The following is a 15,946-nucleotide window of genomic DNA, read 5'->3' as shown; positions in this document are numbered from 1 at the left end:
ATGCCTGTGGGGGCCGGGCAGGGTTGGGGGAGATCCAGGGGGTCTCTGGCAGGTGGGGCGGTGGGCAGGAGGCTCGTCCTGCGGGCTGAGGTGAGGCAAGGTGAGATAGGGTGGGGGTGCCATTGTCACAGGGCAAGGCGAGGCAGCGGCCGGGGCGGCTGCTGCCTGACACCATCAGCCCCCGCACATAGAGGCCAACGAGCGCATGAAGGCCCCTTGATCGGCGCACTCTGGGGCTCCGCAGTCCGCTGCCAGCATTTCAGAGAAGCCGCTCTGAGCTGGACGGCTAGCCAACAGCTGAGAAGGCGATGCAGTGTGTCGTGCCTGGGAAAAGGAGAGCATGTGAGGCCAGGAGGGATAGGATGGGGGGAGGGAAACCAGCCATGCTGGGATGCATCCGGCCATGTGGGACCTCGGCGAGTTAGCGGGCGGCTGGTTGAAGAGGGACGGTTGCCATCTCTGGGGCATGGTGCGCATGCCCACAGAGAGGGCTCTGAATGCCACCTCTGGCATGCGTGCCATAAGTTCGCCACCACTGTTCTACCCTCTCCTTCCCATTCCCTAGTTCTTCAGGGAATTCTAGTTGTGGACCTAAAGCTAGGATACTTACTTGCAATCTTCTCCAACCTGATATTTTCCAAAGTATTGGACTGTCACTGCCATTAGCTGATGCTGGTTGGGAATAATAGGGCTGGCAGTTGGCAACATTGTAGAATGCCAGAGTGGGGAAAAATTGCTCTGTTAGAACAAAAGGTTCAGGGAGAGAGGAATGCTGGGAAGGAGGAACAAAGGGAGACTCTTCAAAAGATCCAGCACAGTATAATTTCCTCATTGCCTCTCTGCCACCCCAACCCAATAACCCCCCCCCCCAAATAAGCTTGTTGCATTAATGCTTTGCATTCTTTCAGGTGGAATCAGGCCTTCAGTCAGAATCAATTTAAATTTCGGTGGCATAGACAATTTGTCTTGGCTCTTTAGGGATACTGCCTCCTCCCTCCATCATTTTGAGTGAGCAGGAATCTAATCCATCAAGTCACTTCAACTCTGTGGCCAAATCATTCCCTCTTTTTTTGTGGCTGCCTCCCCCATGAGCACACTCCTTCTTTATTCAGTTCAGTGGAGGCACATTCCTCCATGAGCTGCTTCTCCTGTCCTTCACTTTGTCCATGTGCCATGGGACTCATCCATTCTGAGACTTGTGATTTTCCCTTAAGAGAGTGATCATTGCTAGATAGAGACATAAAAGCTTCAGTCAGGGCTTTCAATTTCCAGGAATGTCTCAAGTTTTAGGAGAATTTCTATGTGAGCCAAATTAGAATAGTAGGGCTACTGCTGGCTCGGAAGAACCAAATTCTGCCCAAATCAGAATTTTATCCTATGAACTTTCAGTCTGAGAATACGAATATGCATTTGGACTTGGGAGAACAATATTCTGAACTTTCCTTCTGCAAACGTTCTCAGAGACTCTTTGGGTAACTTGGAGCCTCACATCTGATTCTGCAAGGTTCTTTGGGAAATATTATTTTTAAAGTAAATATTATAAAGTGGAAAAAAAACCCCACTCTCTGTTTGGAATAACAGCTTTTAAAACATTGTAAGATGGAAATGCTAAACATGTACAGGTAGTCCTTGACCTATAGCAGTTTGTTTCGTGACCATTCAAAGTTAGAACTGCAGTGAAAAAAGGGACTTATGATCATTTTTCACACTTATGACCATTGCAGCATCCCCGTGCTCACGTGATCAAAATTCAGACTCTTGGCAACTGACTCATTTTTATGACGGTTGCACTGTCCTGGGGTCTTCTGACTAGCAAAATCGATAGGGAAGCCAGATTCATTTAACAACCGTGTCACTAATGTAACTGCATTGATTCACTTAACAACTGTTAAAAGGTTGTAAAATGGGGCAAAATTCACTTAACAAATGTCTCACTTAGGAACAGAAATGTTGGGCTCAATTGTGGTCACAAGTTGAGGACTACCTGTATATGTGATTCAATATCAGTTTCTCAGTCTTTCCTATCTTGCCTCATGCTTCAAATAAGCTTTAAATATCTTTAAAATCTTATGTGAATCTTTATTTATATTATTTTACCCGAAAATGATTTTTATCTGGAAGTTACTTTCCCAAGTAAAAAAATATGGAGGTGTTCTGTTGACTGTACATACATTGACCAACTAGTGCCTGCAAAGATAATGGAAACTGTCTTCGTGATTAGGATGTGTCTTTGGCAGCCACTGATTGGTTCCATTTGCATGATATATTTAAATATATCATTTAAAAGCTGGTATGTGAATTGAAAAACACAGTTATTTCTGAGCCAAGGAGTGGGTTTCATCTCCTCTCCCAAATCACCAGGGTAAGTTATGGGGTTGTCTATAATCCATCCAAGGCCCGTTGTTTAATTCCATTATTGAGGAATTAATAGTTCCATAACTCCATTATCCAACTTCTTCCATGTATTTTTGAAGATAGGCAAGCAGAGAGAAAGAGATAAGAGCATAACTTGCTGTAAGCATTTCTTTTTCCTTCCACCAACTCCCTTCACCACTAGCCCCAAAAACATCTATAGGAATGAAGCAAAGACAGAAAAGAGATGAGACTGAGTCCAAATATCATCAGCCCATGCTGATTGCATATATGTGTGTATACCAACACACGCATGCATACATGAAGGAAATGATAATGGTTCCATCGCAACAAAGATGACTGTAATATGATTAGAGCAGCCATCTCACTCCAGGACTGTCTAGCACCAATTAATTACCTGTAGATAGAGTTAGGCTGAGCTTGCTGTGTAGTGCAAGAAAAGCCCCTGTATTTACACAATACACTGAATCATCATTAATTCAACCTATTGTCTGGTTTCATGCAACACATTGAACCAGAAACCATCTAACTTAGCCTGACATAGCATGTGAACCCAGCCAGAATGGCTCCTAGAAGCAGTCTGAAAAGAACAAAGAGCCCAGAGTATTTTAAAAAACAAACAAACCCAATGATGCTGAAAATCTCAAGAGGTTGTTGCAGGAAAGTGTGACATCAGTCTCTTGTGATGGCAAATCCAACAAGTCAGCTGCTTTTAGTCCTTCCCATTGCTTTGACTGATGAGTATTTTATTTTGACTGCAGGAGAACAGCGTGGAGTTTGAAGCGTGCCTGGTTGCCCAGTGTGATGCGCTTATTGATGCTCTCAATAGACGGAAAGCCCAGCTGTTGTCACGGGTCAACAAAGAACATGAGCACAAACTGAAGGTTAGTCTGGGGTAGTGAAATTTAAGCAACGAACTGTTCTTGGGTGGAAGCGATTGGTGGACATGGCTAGAAAAATGCCTGTGTCCATGTAAGGTGCCAGGTATGTTAAGCCAGGCACCTTGAGACACTGTTGCAGTGTAAGGATGAATAAATCTCAGCTAGTCCTATTGAAAATGGCCAAGATATGCTGCTAAAGCTACTGGCTCAGTAGGAAACTTGACCCCCCCCCCAAAAAAAGCCTTTGTTCTAACCTCTTTTCCAATAGGAATGATTGCTTCATTTCCTGTTCCTTGCATAAATATTTCCTTCCCTGCAGACATTTTATACTCATGAAGAAAAATCTATCTACTGATTGCTAAGAGTCTACACTGACTTGAAGGCACATAATCAATCAGTCCATCAATCATTCAGACAGCATTTTGGGACTCATACATCATGCTAAGCCATGCTATATTTATTGGTAACAAAACTCAATTAGATGGTTTGCACAATACACTAAATCAAAACCAAATAAATATATATGATGTCTTAGAGCAGCCACAAAGTTCAGAGAACACATTAAAGTACAAACTAGTCCATTACAGCTTATGTGATGAATTTATGGTTATCTTCCACAGCCAGAAAATTTGTTATTGAGCAAATATTGGTTCAATAATTATTAGTAAACACATTGTATGCATCTACTATAGATGAGTGTTAGGTGTGCCAATAGGAATCTTTGGCATTAGGCTAAGAATATTGCAAGTAGTTATATATGAGAGGAGATACAGAATGTATGGGTGAACTGCAAACACAAATTTGCTTTTAGGGAAGCACAAACCAACCTCCTCACTAATCTCTAGGGCTGCATATGTTTCAAAATGATTGGAACAACTTCAAATCCATTTTAAAAAAAATCTTGCCTTTTCTCACACTTCTGCATCAGGAATCTATTTAATGTTACTACATTTTTTAAAAAAGAAATGCACCTTTTTTCGAGTTTTGTTTAATGAATAGCAGAAAGATGCTACGTTTATCTTGTGCGGTCCAAAGGCTTCTTCCAAATCCTCTCTGAAGCATGCAAAGCTATATTGATTTCCTCTTACTCCTTGGTTTAATGCTTTAGTTAGAGTGCTTTGGTCCAGCTTCACCCTGCCTCCCAAGCACCTCTGAATCCACCAGGGAAGAAGCGAGGATCCTTATAGCTATGCAGCACTCAGACTAATGTGGGAGCTGAAATGAATTAGTAGTGGGCTGCATGAGTCCGTGTGAGGGAGGGCCTGCATATTTGCCATGGCAGCTGTTGCCATAGAGACCTCCTAAGATGGAGGGATGGAGGGAGGCAGCAACAGATAAACCCAGAGGAGTAAACCTGAAAGGGGAAGACAACCAGTTGGCCACAATATATATTTGCTGTGAAAACATTATGACTCTCTTTTAGGTTTGTGGCTGCCTAAGAGAACTGGTGGAAAGAGAATTGCTTGTGGAGAAACAAGGATTTGCAAGATGTTTAATAGCAGATTGGAAGACAAGTAGGCAACCCTAGAAAGCTTCTCTGCATTGAGTCAGTGGTATTATAGTTCCCCCCCCCCAGCATTTAAAAAAGCGCTGAGGTCTTTTTCATCCAGTTGACCCGGATGGCTTTTGTTCAACAGGGAAAAAAAATAACCAAGAGATTCTGGGTCTCCTTTCTTTGCATGCAGAGACATTTCAGTCACAGTATTTAGGATTCCTTAAATGTATGTCCCTCGTTCCATCATTGCTTTTTATAGAGCAGTGTCAGAATTACAGAATAACATAGTTGGAAGGGACCTTGGAGGTCTTCTAGTCCAACCCCCTGTTCAAGCAGGACACCTTATACCATTTCAGACAAATGACTGTCCAGTCTCTTCTTAAAAGCCTCCAGTGATGGAGCACCCACAACTTCTGAAGGCAAGCTGTTCCACTGGCCCATGTTGCCCATGTTTATGTTCAAAAGGAAGAACACGAGTCACCCATATTCTTCCTTTTAAGCAGTATATAGGGGAAGGGTTAAGGTTAGACTTCTCTGGATTCATAGAAAGAATTAAATCATGGTTTACAGGCTACAGAATCTGAGTTCCCACAACATGAGAGACTGTTAGTTTGTGGTTTAGTGTGGGAATCCAGCCAGTGTTTTCATAATCTTAACTTATCTTTAACATGTTGTTCAGACTGAGCCAATTGTGGTTTATTCAATAATCGGTGATAACAGTGTTCTGTGAGACAGCTTCTGCCTTCTCACAACATGTGAAGGCAGACCAACATTTTTGCTGCCTTTAATGGCTCTTCTGCTATGACATCTGAACCACTTATTAGCCGACCACAATATTAGTTCAGTGTGTTTGGCAAACACAGCCTATGTGGTTAATTTGTGGTTCAGTCTTTTGTGTGAATTCAGAAAATTAAATAAACATACATTTAATTAATTATTGGAAAGTGTCTTGTGTGAACATTGCCAGTGCATAAATTATGATATTCTTTGGTTTAGTGGGTCTTACTCAGATCAGGGAAATAGATGGGGTGGAATATTTCTCTGAGTCTACTATAACAGGAGAGTGAGAGAAAGAAACAGTTAATTCTGCAAAGCTGATAATGAGCTTTGTGGTTTCTTAAATGCCTTGGACATAAATGCTGAAGGAAAAACCATTAATTAACTCAACAATCACACATTGTCAACAAACATCAAGTCCCTCCCTTTGGTTCTTTATCCCATTTGTTTGTTGTTTATTAGATATAAAATTATTGAGGATTCAGATATTTTACTGCTGGAAAGAATTCAGTTATGTAAATAAAACATTCAACCCTTTGGATCAATCTCCCCTCATATAACATCTTGCAGAAACATTCATCAACATGGATGAAGGTGCTGCAGCCCAACCCACCTGAAGGGGTCCCAGTTAGAGAAGACAAGACTGACATACATATTTTAGCCTTTTGAGAACTCATCTTGATCATTTACAAATTGTAAAATGAAGACTTATTTTGGCAATTAAATCTTTTCAAACTATTGTCAAAACTCAGGAGGTCAGTGATGTTCCCATTAACATTACTAAGGGCAAGACAACTTCAGTACCACCTAAACATGATCAAGGTTTTTCTTTCCAAACTTTTTTGGGAACCTTTATTGCAGTGGTTCTCAACCTATGGGTCGCGACCCCATTTGGGGTCGATCGGCCATTTCACGGGGGTCGCCAAGCAATGCTGTCCGCCATCTTTTTTCCCCTTTTCCGGCGGGTGCCTTACCTCCCTTGAGCTGGGCCAGCTGGTGGTCGGCCTGCTCTGTCTCTGCCGCTTGCCAGCTACACCTCGGCCGGCGCAGGGGTGGAACCACGCATGCGTGGTGCTCCCGGGCAGGGAAAGTCCTCGACTTACGACCGGTTTAGTCCTCGACTTACGACTGGTTTAGTCCTCGACTTATGACCAGTTTAGTCCTCGACTTACGACCGGTTGGGGGTCGCGGCATTAAAAAGGTTGAGAACCACTGCTTTATTGGTTCTGAGCCTCTAGACAACGTTCTTTACATTTCTACTTCTTTTGCATGCAGATAGGTCCTACCATTATTTTTTTTTCTTTTTACCACCCTTTAATCCCTTTATTTGGGGTGGAGTCAGGACAACTGAATGGAGATGAATGTTTACTGGCCAGATGCCCTTCCTGATGCCTATGTGGAATTCACACAGCAGATATTTTCTCTTTGTGCCCTGATAGAGAAAAATCTGCCGCTGCCTCGGATTGAACTCTCAACCTTCCAAGTGGGAGGCAAACGTCTTCACCGCTAGGCCACTACATCATACCATTTATATATTGCCTTAATTTTCTTGGTCTGGCACCAATATTTGACGATGATCAGGTGTAGCTAGCCTTTCAAATGGAAACAAAATGGCTCTGGAGAGAAATTACAGAGGAGGACAAGACAAACTCCAATTATTTATCAACTCATTTTTCTTGCTCGCATACAGAGCTGTTTTTGGTCCTTCTGTGGGGAACTGGGTTTATGCCACAGCTTCCTCCTTCCACTTGACAGGCAGAATCCTGTTCAGTGAAATTAGCTAGCAGGAAATTCAGTCATTAATCATCTCCCTTCCAGCTCCATGCCCAAGACAGACATTTTGAAGATCACCTTAGGTCCACTTGCTTGTTAAGTGCTGAGATGAATTGCCAGGGAGTGGAGAGAAATAAAGTAGAGGGCGGGGGAGAGAGAGGTATTTAAAACTTTTAGCAGTCTGAGTTTGGCAGCTATGCAGAAGGACATTTGTCTGTGTCGTTGATGTCTGTATTCTCCCAAAATGGCAAATTATGTTTTTCTTATTGAATAAAGCACAATTGGATGAGTTTACCCAACAGGCTATCATACAATACATTTTACAAATCATGATGCCTGGGTTCACCAGTACATTAAGCTACAAATAAATGAACTACATTAAACATGTTGTGGATGTGTGTCCCAATGCGTTAAGATTGCAACTCCCATATAGCGGCATCCATAGCAAACTGCAATGAGGCCAAAATGATTTGCATGCAGTGGAATCTCACATGAATGTGGCAGTTACAATGTGTTATTTGCCCTGCACAAGAACATAATTATGCACAAGTACATAATTTGTTACATTAGCATGATGTCATCATGCGTGTTTTGTCATCCCTCTCCCCATTCCCAAGTTCCCAGAATTCCCATGTTAGGGAATATGGTAATAGGCCTTGCCAGACAGCCCTCCAGTGCCTTGCATAATAAATTAGAACAATTCTTTAAGCAATTTAGAATGTCATCAAGACATTTAGAGCTAAGAGACCATTTCTTTGTAGTAATGTAGATATTTTGCAAAAATGTACACAACAGTAATTTACTTTCATATGCAGTTATATTGGTCTCAGGAAGTGGTAACATTTAGCTAACCTTGTTTGGGTTCCCATGTTAAACAGGATCTGATCTGGTTGGTAATTGGAGTGGGGGGTGGGGTGGGGCTAAAAGGGAGCTGGAGGGCTGTAGACTAGTCTGGGTAATTGAAAATAAAAGCTCCTGAAAATAAGCACTGATCAACTATTTCAATACTGTTGCCAAGAAAATTGCATAGTTATGTCCCTGTAGTTACCAGGACTTGAATTCAACTCAAGAGTACATAGACATGTTGAATAGCCCTGTGGTTGGTGAAACAAAAATGGCTGCTATCATTCTGTTGATGCATTCAGATTGGCTGTGGATAACATGTTTGGCATTTATTTATTACAAGATTTATCACTTGCCTCCTGAGTAGCTTTATAATTTTAAAACAAAAGCCAATCAATAAAAAGTTGACAAGATGCAAGCCAATATCAAATAAAAAGACATAAAAGCAGCATAAAAACCAATTTACAGAAAGTTATTTAATAGATTATGGAGGAAAAGGTATTTTCTGTAATGGTGCAAAAACAAGGGCAAACCTCTTCGCTGGGGAAATAATTCCAAAGTTCAGGTGCCATCACTGAGAATCGCCTCTTACTGGTGGCTCACTTCCCTTCAGATAGCATCTGGACAGAGCTTCCAAAAAACTTTACATACAGGCAGGCCAATGTTCAGACAGCAGACTTAACCTTGACAGCCATTAACTTGGCCAGTTTTCCTTATTGGTAGTTCTTGCCAACACATATCAAGAAGACTAAAAGTCACCCGGTTGCAAACACAGAGCCTTCCAAAATCTACCTGTCAAGAGTATCCCAATGAGTTCTCTCCATAGCTCCTTCTGCATTGGCTGGGGAGGCAGCTGTGGGCGTGGCCAGGTTGCTGCAGCTAATTAATATTTGTGAGGGGTGGGTTCTGGGATGCCACTGCCATTGTTTTTCTCTCTCTCCCTTTCTTGGAAAAGTGGCTATAGTGGATGTTGGAAATTATCCCACTTTAATTTAGTTGAGTCAAGGTATCTGTGTGAGAGATAGGGAAGAAGTTTAATCCAAAATAAATTCAGGGCTGCTTAGAGGTAAGGCTCTCCTGTCCCACTGCTGATTAAATGATGATGTTTGCATAATGTGTGTACCTTAGGATGCACTAATTGAGTGACTTGGGTCAAAGAGTTTAAAAGTTTGATGGTCCTTTTCGTGTGACCCTTCATTGGGTCACACGAAAAATTTCCATGCAGATTATCATTCACAGGACAACAGTGACTTTGGCAACAGGCAAACCATCCAAAGGTCAACTTGCTATGCATAGCCTGGCCCAATACAGTAATAAAATGCCCCCCCCAAAGACTGCACCATTATTAGGGGAGTTTACTAGGCAGTAGATGGGCAGCTTTGTTTCTTTTTCAGAAAGTCAGCAGAGTGTCGCTCTGAGCCAAGGCTATGATTGCCTGGCGCCTTATTTTCTCCCAGAATGCTTCTGTGCTTTGATTTAGGAGTCGTTCTGGGAAAATGAAGATGGATGATGGCCACAGCTTTGGCATCTGCTTTGCTTCATAGTATACTGCTCGCATCAATAAACATTGTTAAAAAGGATGATGGGAGATGTATTTTTTAAAAAAAACTAGGTTTTCCATCTTTGGCATTTCTCCAATGAATGCTAAGTGCCTGTTAATAATGGAAGAATTCCCTAATGCTGCCTCATCTGGCCCAGCTAGACTAATAGCATATGACTTTGAAAATTTGTTCAGCCATCATGCTAAGGCAGGGGTTGCTTAACCATGCTCTGTTGCCTGGATGTCTTCACACGATACACTGAATTTGGGGTTTCTTATCATCATCAGATACAGCTTAAAAAAGCATACAGATATAGCTGTAATTTGTTAAATATTTCCCTGAGATGCATACATGTGAGGCAATGTATAGCAGATGGTGATTCCTCCGATGGTATTCTGAAAATGTGAACTCTGAGTAAACAAGGGAATAATGATGACATTATCTGAGGAGAACAAGGAAGCTCATCTTAAAGAACATAAGGAGATAATAGATTATTTCTTATCCTAAAACATAGATATGATGTTACGCTCCAGATCACCTTTTCTTTCTAGAACAGCATTCTAAGAAGTGTGATGGTAAAAAAGAACATTTTTTCCATGTATATTTCTAAGAGATCAGAGTAAAAGGAGAATGCAGTGAAAAACCCTGTATTTTGTATTTTGCTTGGGCAACCAGTGTGGAAATCAGGATCAAAACCTGATCAGGACAGGACTTACCCAATGACATGATTTTCGGATCAGATATGAAATAGAGTGGAGACTAAGTCAAAAAAAGTCACTGTATTTTCCTTTTTTTTTTTCAATTGAAATACTCAATGAGAAGCTACCTGTTAGATTTATCACTGATTTTGTAGCTGGAAAATGATTATTTCTTCTTCTTTTTTACGCATTAAAATGGTTGTATACTATTAGAATCGCCAATCAGGAGATTTGATTGGGCTAGCAGCCAAGTGGGTTATGCACATTGTGAGAATGGGGTCAGCGAAAAGCTGTAGCTAATCCCGGGAGCCTTAAAAATGTGACTTCCACATGTTCCTGAGCTTCATAATTGAAGATGTCACATGAGTCCCTCTAGTGGTCAACTGTGGAATTAAATTACAATGCAGAATGCCATCCCAAATTGTAGCATCGCCAGCCAGTCTTTCTACCTTCCTAAGCGAAGCCAGTATAAGACGTAGCTCCCTTCCCTTTTCTGATTCCAGAGCTAGGAGGAACAGTAATGTGAGCAAACTCCCACTAAGCCACACAGGAAAGGAAAAGGGATTGATGAGGTAGCTGGCTTCCTTTCTTAAGTTGGGTTTGACCAGGACCCTTCGAGAATAAGAGTTGGAAAGGACCTTGGAGGTCTTCTAGTCCAACCCCCCCTTCAACTAAGCCATTGGACCCATTTAATATTTGGAATAGTTCATATGGTTTCCTATTGCCATTATTTATTTAGCTGCTGAACAGCACAACTAGTGTTGGGGAAAGAACTTCTCCTGCATCTTCTCTACCCATTTTCTTTTAATCTGGTGAAAGAGTATTTGCTTGGAAACTTCTTAAAAGAGAAGAGAAATTCTAGAGCAGTGTTTCTCAACAACAGCAATGATAATAATAATGATAATTATATTTATTATTATTATTATATTTGGATTTATATCCCGCCCTTCTCCTCGCGGACTCAGGGCGATAATGATAATGATAATGATAATGATAATGATAATGATAATGATAATGATAATGATAATGATAATGATAATGATAATAATAATAATAATAATAATAATAATAATAATAATCTGTAATACCATCAAACATCCACATCTGCCTATCCCAGGTCCTGGGTAAGGACTCGATAGGTAGACAAAATGCCAAATCCAGTCTGAACATCTGGCTGACTGTGAGATGATCCATAATAATAATAATGAGGAGGAGGAGGAGGAGGAGGAGGAAAGGACCTTGGAGGTCATCCAGTCCAACCCTCTGCTCAGACAGGAAACCCTATACCAGGGGTGTCAAACTGCCTGCCCGCGGGCCGGACGCGTCATCCAGAAGCCGTGCCCACCCCATTGCCGGCAATGGCAAAACCGTCCCGATACGTTGCACAACGTCACGTGACGTCACAAGTTTGACATGTCTGCCCTATACCATTTCAGACAGCTACTTTAAGTTGTGTGGATTGCAACTCTCAGGAGCTCCAATGGCCCACAGCTTCTCTGGCTTCCCACATTTCTATTCAATACGAAGGGGGAGGGGCAGTGGTGGGATTCAGCCAGTTTGCACCGATTCAGCAGAATCGGTAGCTAATTTTTTGTTGCCCAGGCCCAGAATGGACTTCTGGAAGCGGCATCCACACAAAGAACCGGTTGTTCACATATTTGAATCCCACCACTGGGGAGGGGTATATTATGAGAGAATTCTTCCCATGGGTTTTTTTCAAGTCACCCTCCAGGAGAAATTGTGCCTTTGAGAACATTTTCTTTTCCTTGGAAGGAATTTGTAGATACTGTCCACCAAATTTTTCTGCTCATATATTTGGTGGAGAATTTAAATAAAGACAGTGTCCAGCTTCTTCTGCACCCCTCAAGAATGTACCCCAGAAATCACCACAAAAGAATATACAGTGAAGCTGGCCTAAGGTAATATGATGGGGGTCATAACCAGATCAAAATAAGTATGGGACTACTTGAAGATTTTGACCTTGATGCTTTTTCTAAGTGTTGGCACATAATGATCAAGTGGTTTATGCGATTGTAGCACCTAGAAAAATAACATTTTTCAGGGTGAGCAAAGAATAACACTGCTAGTCCCAAACAACCATGGACATCTTCAGAGCAAGAGAAGGTATGGTTGGAGAGAAATGCAGGCCTAATCTTGAATCATCCGCTGTTTCTTGCACTCTGGAATGTTTGGAGAAAACCACTCTCGGATTATAATACTGAAGGTGGAAGAACTTGAGCAGATTCAGGGTCAAATTTCAAAACCTCTCTTTTTCTTTCCAACCATGAATGCTGTATATTGTCAGAGCCTGAAAATGCTCGTTTAAATCCTGCTCCAAGTTTCCATTGTACATAATGCAGCAGAAGCTTTTGATGCCGTTGTTGATACATTTGCCTTTCAAGAGCAAAGACGCACAACAGATATTCAGCCTCTGAAGACAGAACCTTGGCAATAAAGAGACAGCTCAGAAAGTTTGGAAAACAAGATTCTGATAGTTTCAGGGGTGGCATAACCTCTCTCCTTTGCTCCAATGGAAATGTCCCTGAATGTCCTTGCCTATGAGGAAATATAACTGATACCAGTTCTATTAGTGGTGCCCAGTGGAATAGAGGCAGGGCTGGAGCTGCTGACTAGGCCTCTGGAGGGTCTCAACTTTGGAAATTTGTTTTGACAATGCTAAAACTAGAAAGTGTGGTTGAAGAAATGTCAGGGCCCTTTCCCGCTCCAAAGAGAGATTTTCCGAGCTATGATTTATTTAACCATTTTTGATGAAATTATCATTGGCCAGATTCACCCCATATGTTAAACCAAAGCCATATAAACACTGTTATGGCTTAGTAAGAATGCAGCCAATTTATTTGTTCCTCTGTTTATGAGAGAAGCAATTGTTAAAACAGAGTCACTGACAACAGGATGGTTAACCCCCATACTCTGAATGCCAGCAGGCTCCTGTCAGATTCCATCAGGATTGCACACTGTTGCCTCCAAGCACATTAGCAAATATTATGGCTTGAGGAAGAGGTTGTGGTTTTGTGTAGGGCTAGAATTAAGCAGATAGCCTGGTGTTTGCCAGAATTAGAATTCCAAGCCCTTAAGGTTTCTCAGACTTTGAGGGACCCAGCAAAATCAGCTCAGGGGCAACGAGGAATAAGTGATCCATTGCATTTCTGGCCAGAACACTCTCCCCAAATTCTCCAACCATAGCTCTTATCTGCCAAAGCATCTCTACCCGGTCTATGCACTTTTATCATTTCTGTATTTTATTGCAGGTGGTACGTGATCAGATCTCTCACTGCACAGTAAAGCTGCGCCAGACCACAGGGCTGATGGAATACTGTCTGGAGGTCATCAAAGAGAATGACCCCAGTGGATTCTTGCAGGTGACTGCTTGATTTTCTTTTTTTCTTTCCAGTTAGGGAAGTATGGATTGGCTCTTCTCATGGCTTCACCCATCGTGAGCTGAGAAACATGTGGTGATGTTTCAAAAGGGCCCATTCCGTGATGTCACAACAATTTTCTAAGGAATAGAATGGAAACTAATCAGTCCATGATTGGAATTGTGCTGTGATCCTCTCGTTCAAAATTTGTTGAGGCAAGAATATACGAAAGGAGGGAAGGCTATGTTATTCAGAGTCCTTTGATAAAATAGCTTTAATGCATCTCCCCAAACACTTAGATCCATTTCCCATTGAATCCAGTGGAAGTCATTACAATTCCATCCATATTTGCATCTCCCTGCCTGGATTATTTATCTACCTTACAAGAAGTTGGAATCAGGAACATAAATTCTTTAAAGGGATAAATACATTGAAAAGAGAAATAACAATGGAGTTGGCTTGAGAAAATAAGTTACTTAGTCTTTTTAGTATTTAAAACATTCTGTCAAGAATTAGACAGAATTAAAGCTGTGTCCCTTTTTGCAGGGGCCATGACAGAAAAGGAGCAGAGCTTCAACTGCATAATTAGAGTCAGCATTTTTATATTTTTTTACTTCCTTGTTGGTGGATCACCCTGTTCTTTCCTCCTTGCAGTTTAGGCAAATGAGTAAAATCTCTCTATATAAATACTTTGGGAAGTGTTGCAGATCAATAGACTATCTTTGGATGATTTGATCAGTAATCGAGTTGTCAATTTTTCTGAGCTCCCAGAAAACACGAAAGATGCTGAGAGACTGATATTTCCAATCCCATTCATGAGCTCCCTCAAATCAAATGCACGCTTGCATGATGAGGGTGTGTATCAATCATTGTTCAGTTTTTTTTCCCTGTGTGACTGGTGATAAGGGCGAAAAACAAAATGTCCACAGAGATGTTAGTCTCAGTTTTGGACACAATGGGCAAGGAAAAGGTGGTTGACTGTAGGGAGTCCATTTACACTCCCATCCCCCTGGCCCAAAAAAATGTATGGTTAAACTAACATCCTCAGGGTTAATTAGCTATGCCATAGTCCTATTAAATGATTTTGTATATGTGAATGAAGATGTCATTCTACCACGTATACCACATCTACCAAGTTATACCACATGTATACATGGTAGCTACTGATTGACTGACTGATTTCAAGCCAAGTCCTCCAGTAACTGTCTTAAAGCAATAGACTCTTAAAGTTTTATCCCTTTTTTGTGAAATCAATATTTTCCCCAGTGAGTAAACATTACCCCAAAATATGTTGGAATTGTAATGAACTATATCTCCTTAGCAAGCATTGGGTTGTATAAACAGAGGAACAGAATCAAGATCACACGTAATATTAGTACCGCTTTATAAAACCCTAGTAAGACCACAACTGGAATACTGCAACCAATTTTGGTCACCATACTACAAAAAAAAAATGTTGAGACTTTGGAAAAAGTTCAGAGAAGAGCAACTAAGATGATCAAAGGCCTGGAGACTAAAACATATGGTTGCAGGATTTGGGTTTGGCTAGTCTAGAGAAAAGAAGAAATAAGGGTGACATGGCAGCAGTATTCCAGTATTTGAGGGGCTGCCACAAAGAAGAGGGGGTTAAATTATTCTCCAAAGCACCAGAGGGCAGGGATAATAACAATGGTTGGAAACTGATCAAAGAGAGAAGCAACCTGGAATTAAGGAGAAATTTCCTAACAGTGAGGACAATTAACCAGTGGAACAGCTTGCCTTCAGACATTGTGGGTGCTTCATCACTCAAGGTTTTTAAGAAGAGACTGGACAGCCACTTGTCTGAAATGGTATAGGTTCTCCTGCTTGAGCAGGGGGCTGGACTAGAAGACCTCCAAGGCCCCTTCCAGCTCTATTCTATTCATATTTATTTATTTATTCCATTAATAGGGGTACCTAACTGAGAACTTATATTCTCACTTAGCCTTAGCCAGGAACATACTGAGATTGAAAATGTGTTGGAGCATTCACCGCTTCTGGAGGCAGGTTGTTCCACTGGTTAGAACAATTAACCAATGGAACAACCTGCCTCCAGAAGTGGTGAATGCTCCAACACTGGAAGTTTTTAAGAAGAGACTGGACAGCCATTTGTCTGAAATGGTATAGGGTTTCCTGCCTGAGCAGGGGGTTGGACTAGATGACCTCCAAG

At 41.5% G+C, this 15,946-nt stretch overlaps 1 protein-coding gene across 1 annotated transcript in view; it reads left to right on the top strand.

Moving 5' to 3' along the window:
• TRIM9 (tripartite motif containing 9) overlaps positions 1-15,946 on the top strand; it is a 59,222-nt gene that overhangs the window by 22,904 nt on the left and 20,372 nt on the right. The window contains exons 3-4 of the mRNA XM_015817779.1: positions 3,135-3,257; positions 13,651-13,761. Coding sequence (XP_015673265.1) covers positions 3,135-3,257; positions 13,651-13,761 — 234 coding nt within the window. The remainder of the gene's footprint in view (positions 1-3,134; positions 3,258-13,650; positions 13,762-15,946) is intronic.

Source organism: Protobothrops mucrosquamatus, unplaced genomic scaffold, assembly GCF_001527695.2.
Source record: "Protobothrops mucrosquamatus isolate PMUCROS unplaced genomic scaffold, P.Mucros_1.0 scaffold637, whole genome shotgun sequence".
In the NCBI taxonomy this organism is placed as follows: Eukaryota; Metazoa; Chordata; class Lepidosauria; order Squamata; family Viperidae; genus Protobothrops; species Protobothrops mucrosquamatus.
Note: the sequence above shows the minus strand (reverse complement) of the source record. Positions and strands in the feature narration are given on the sequence as shown.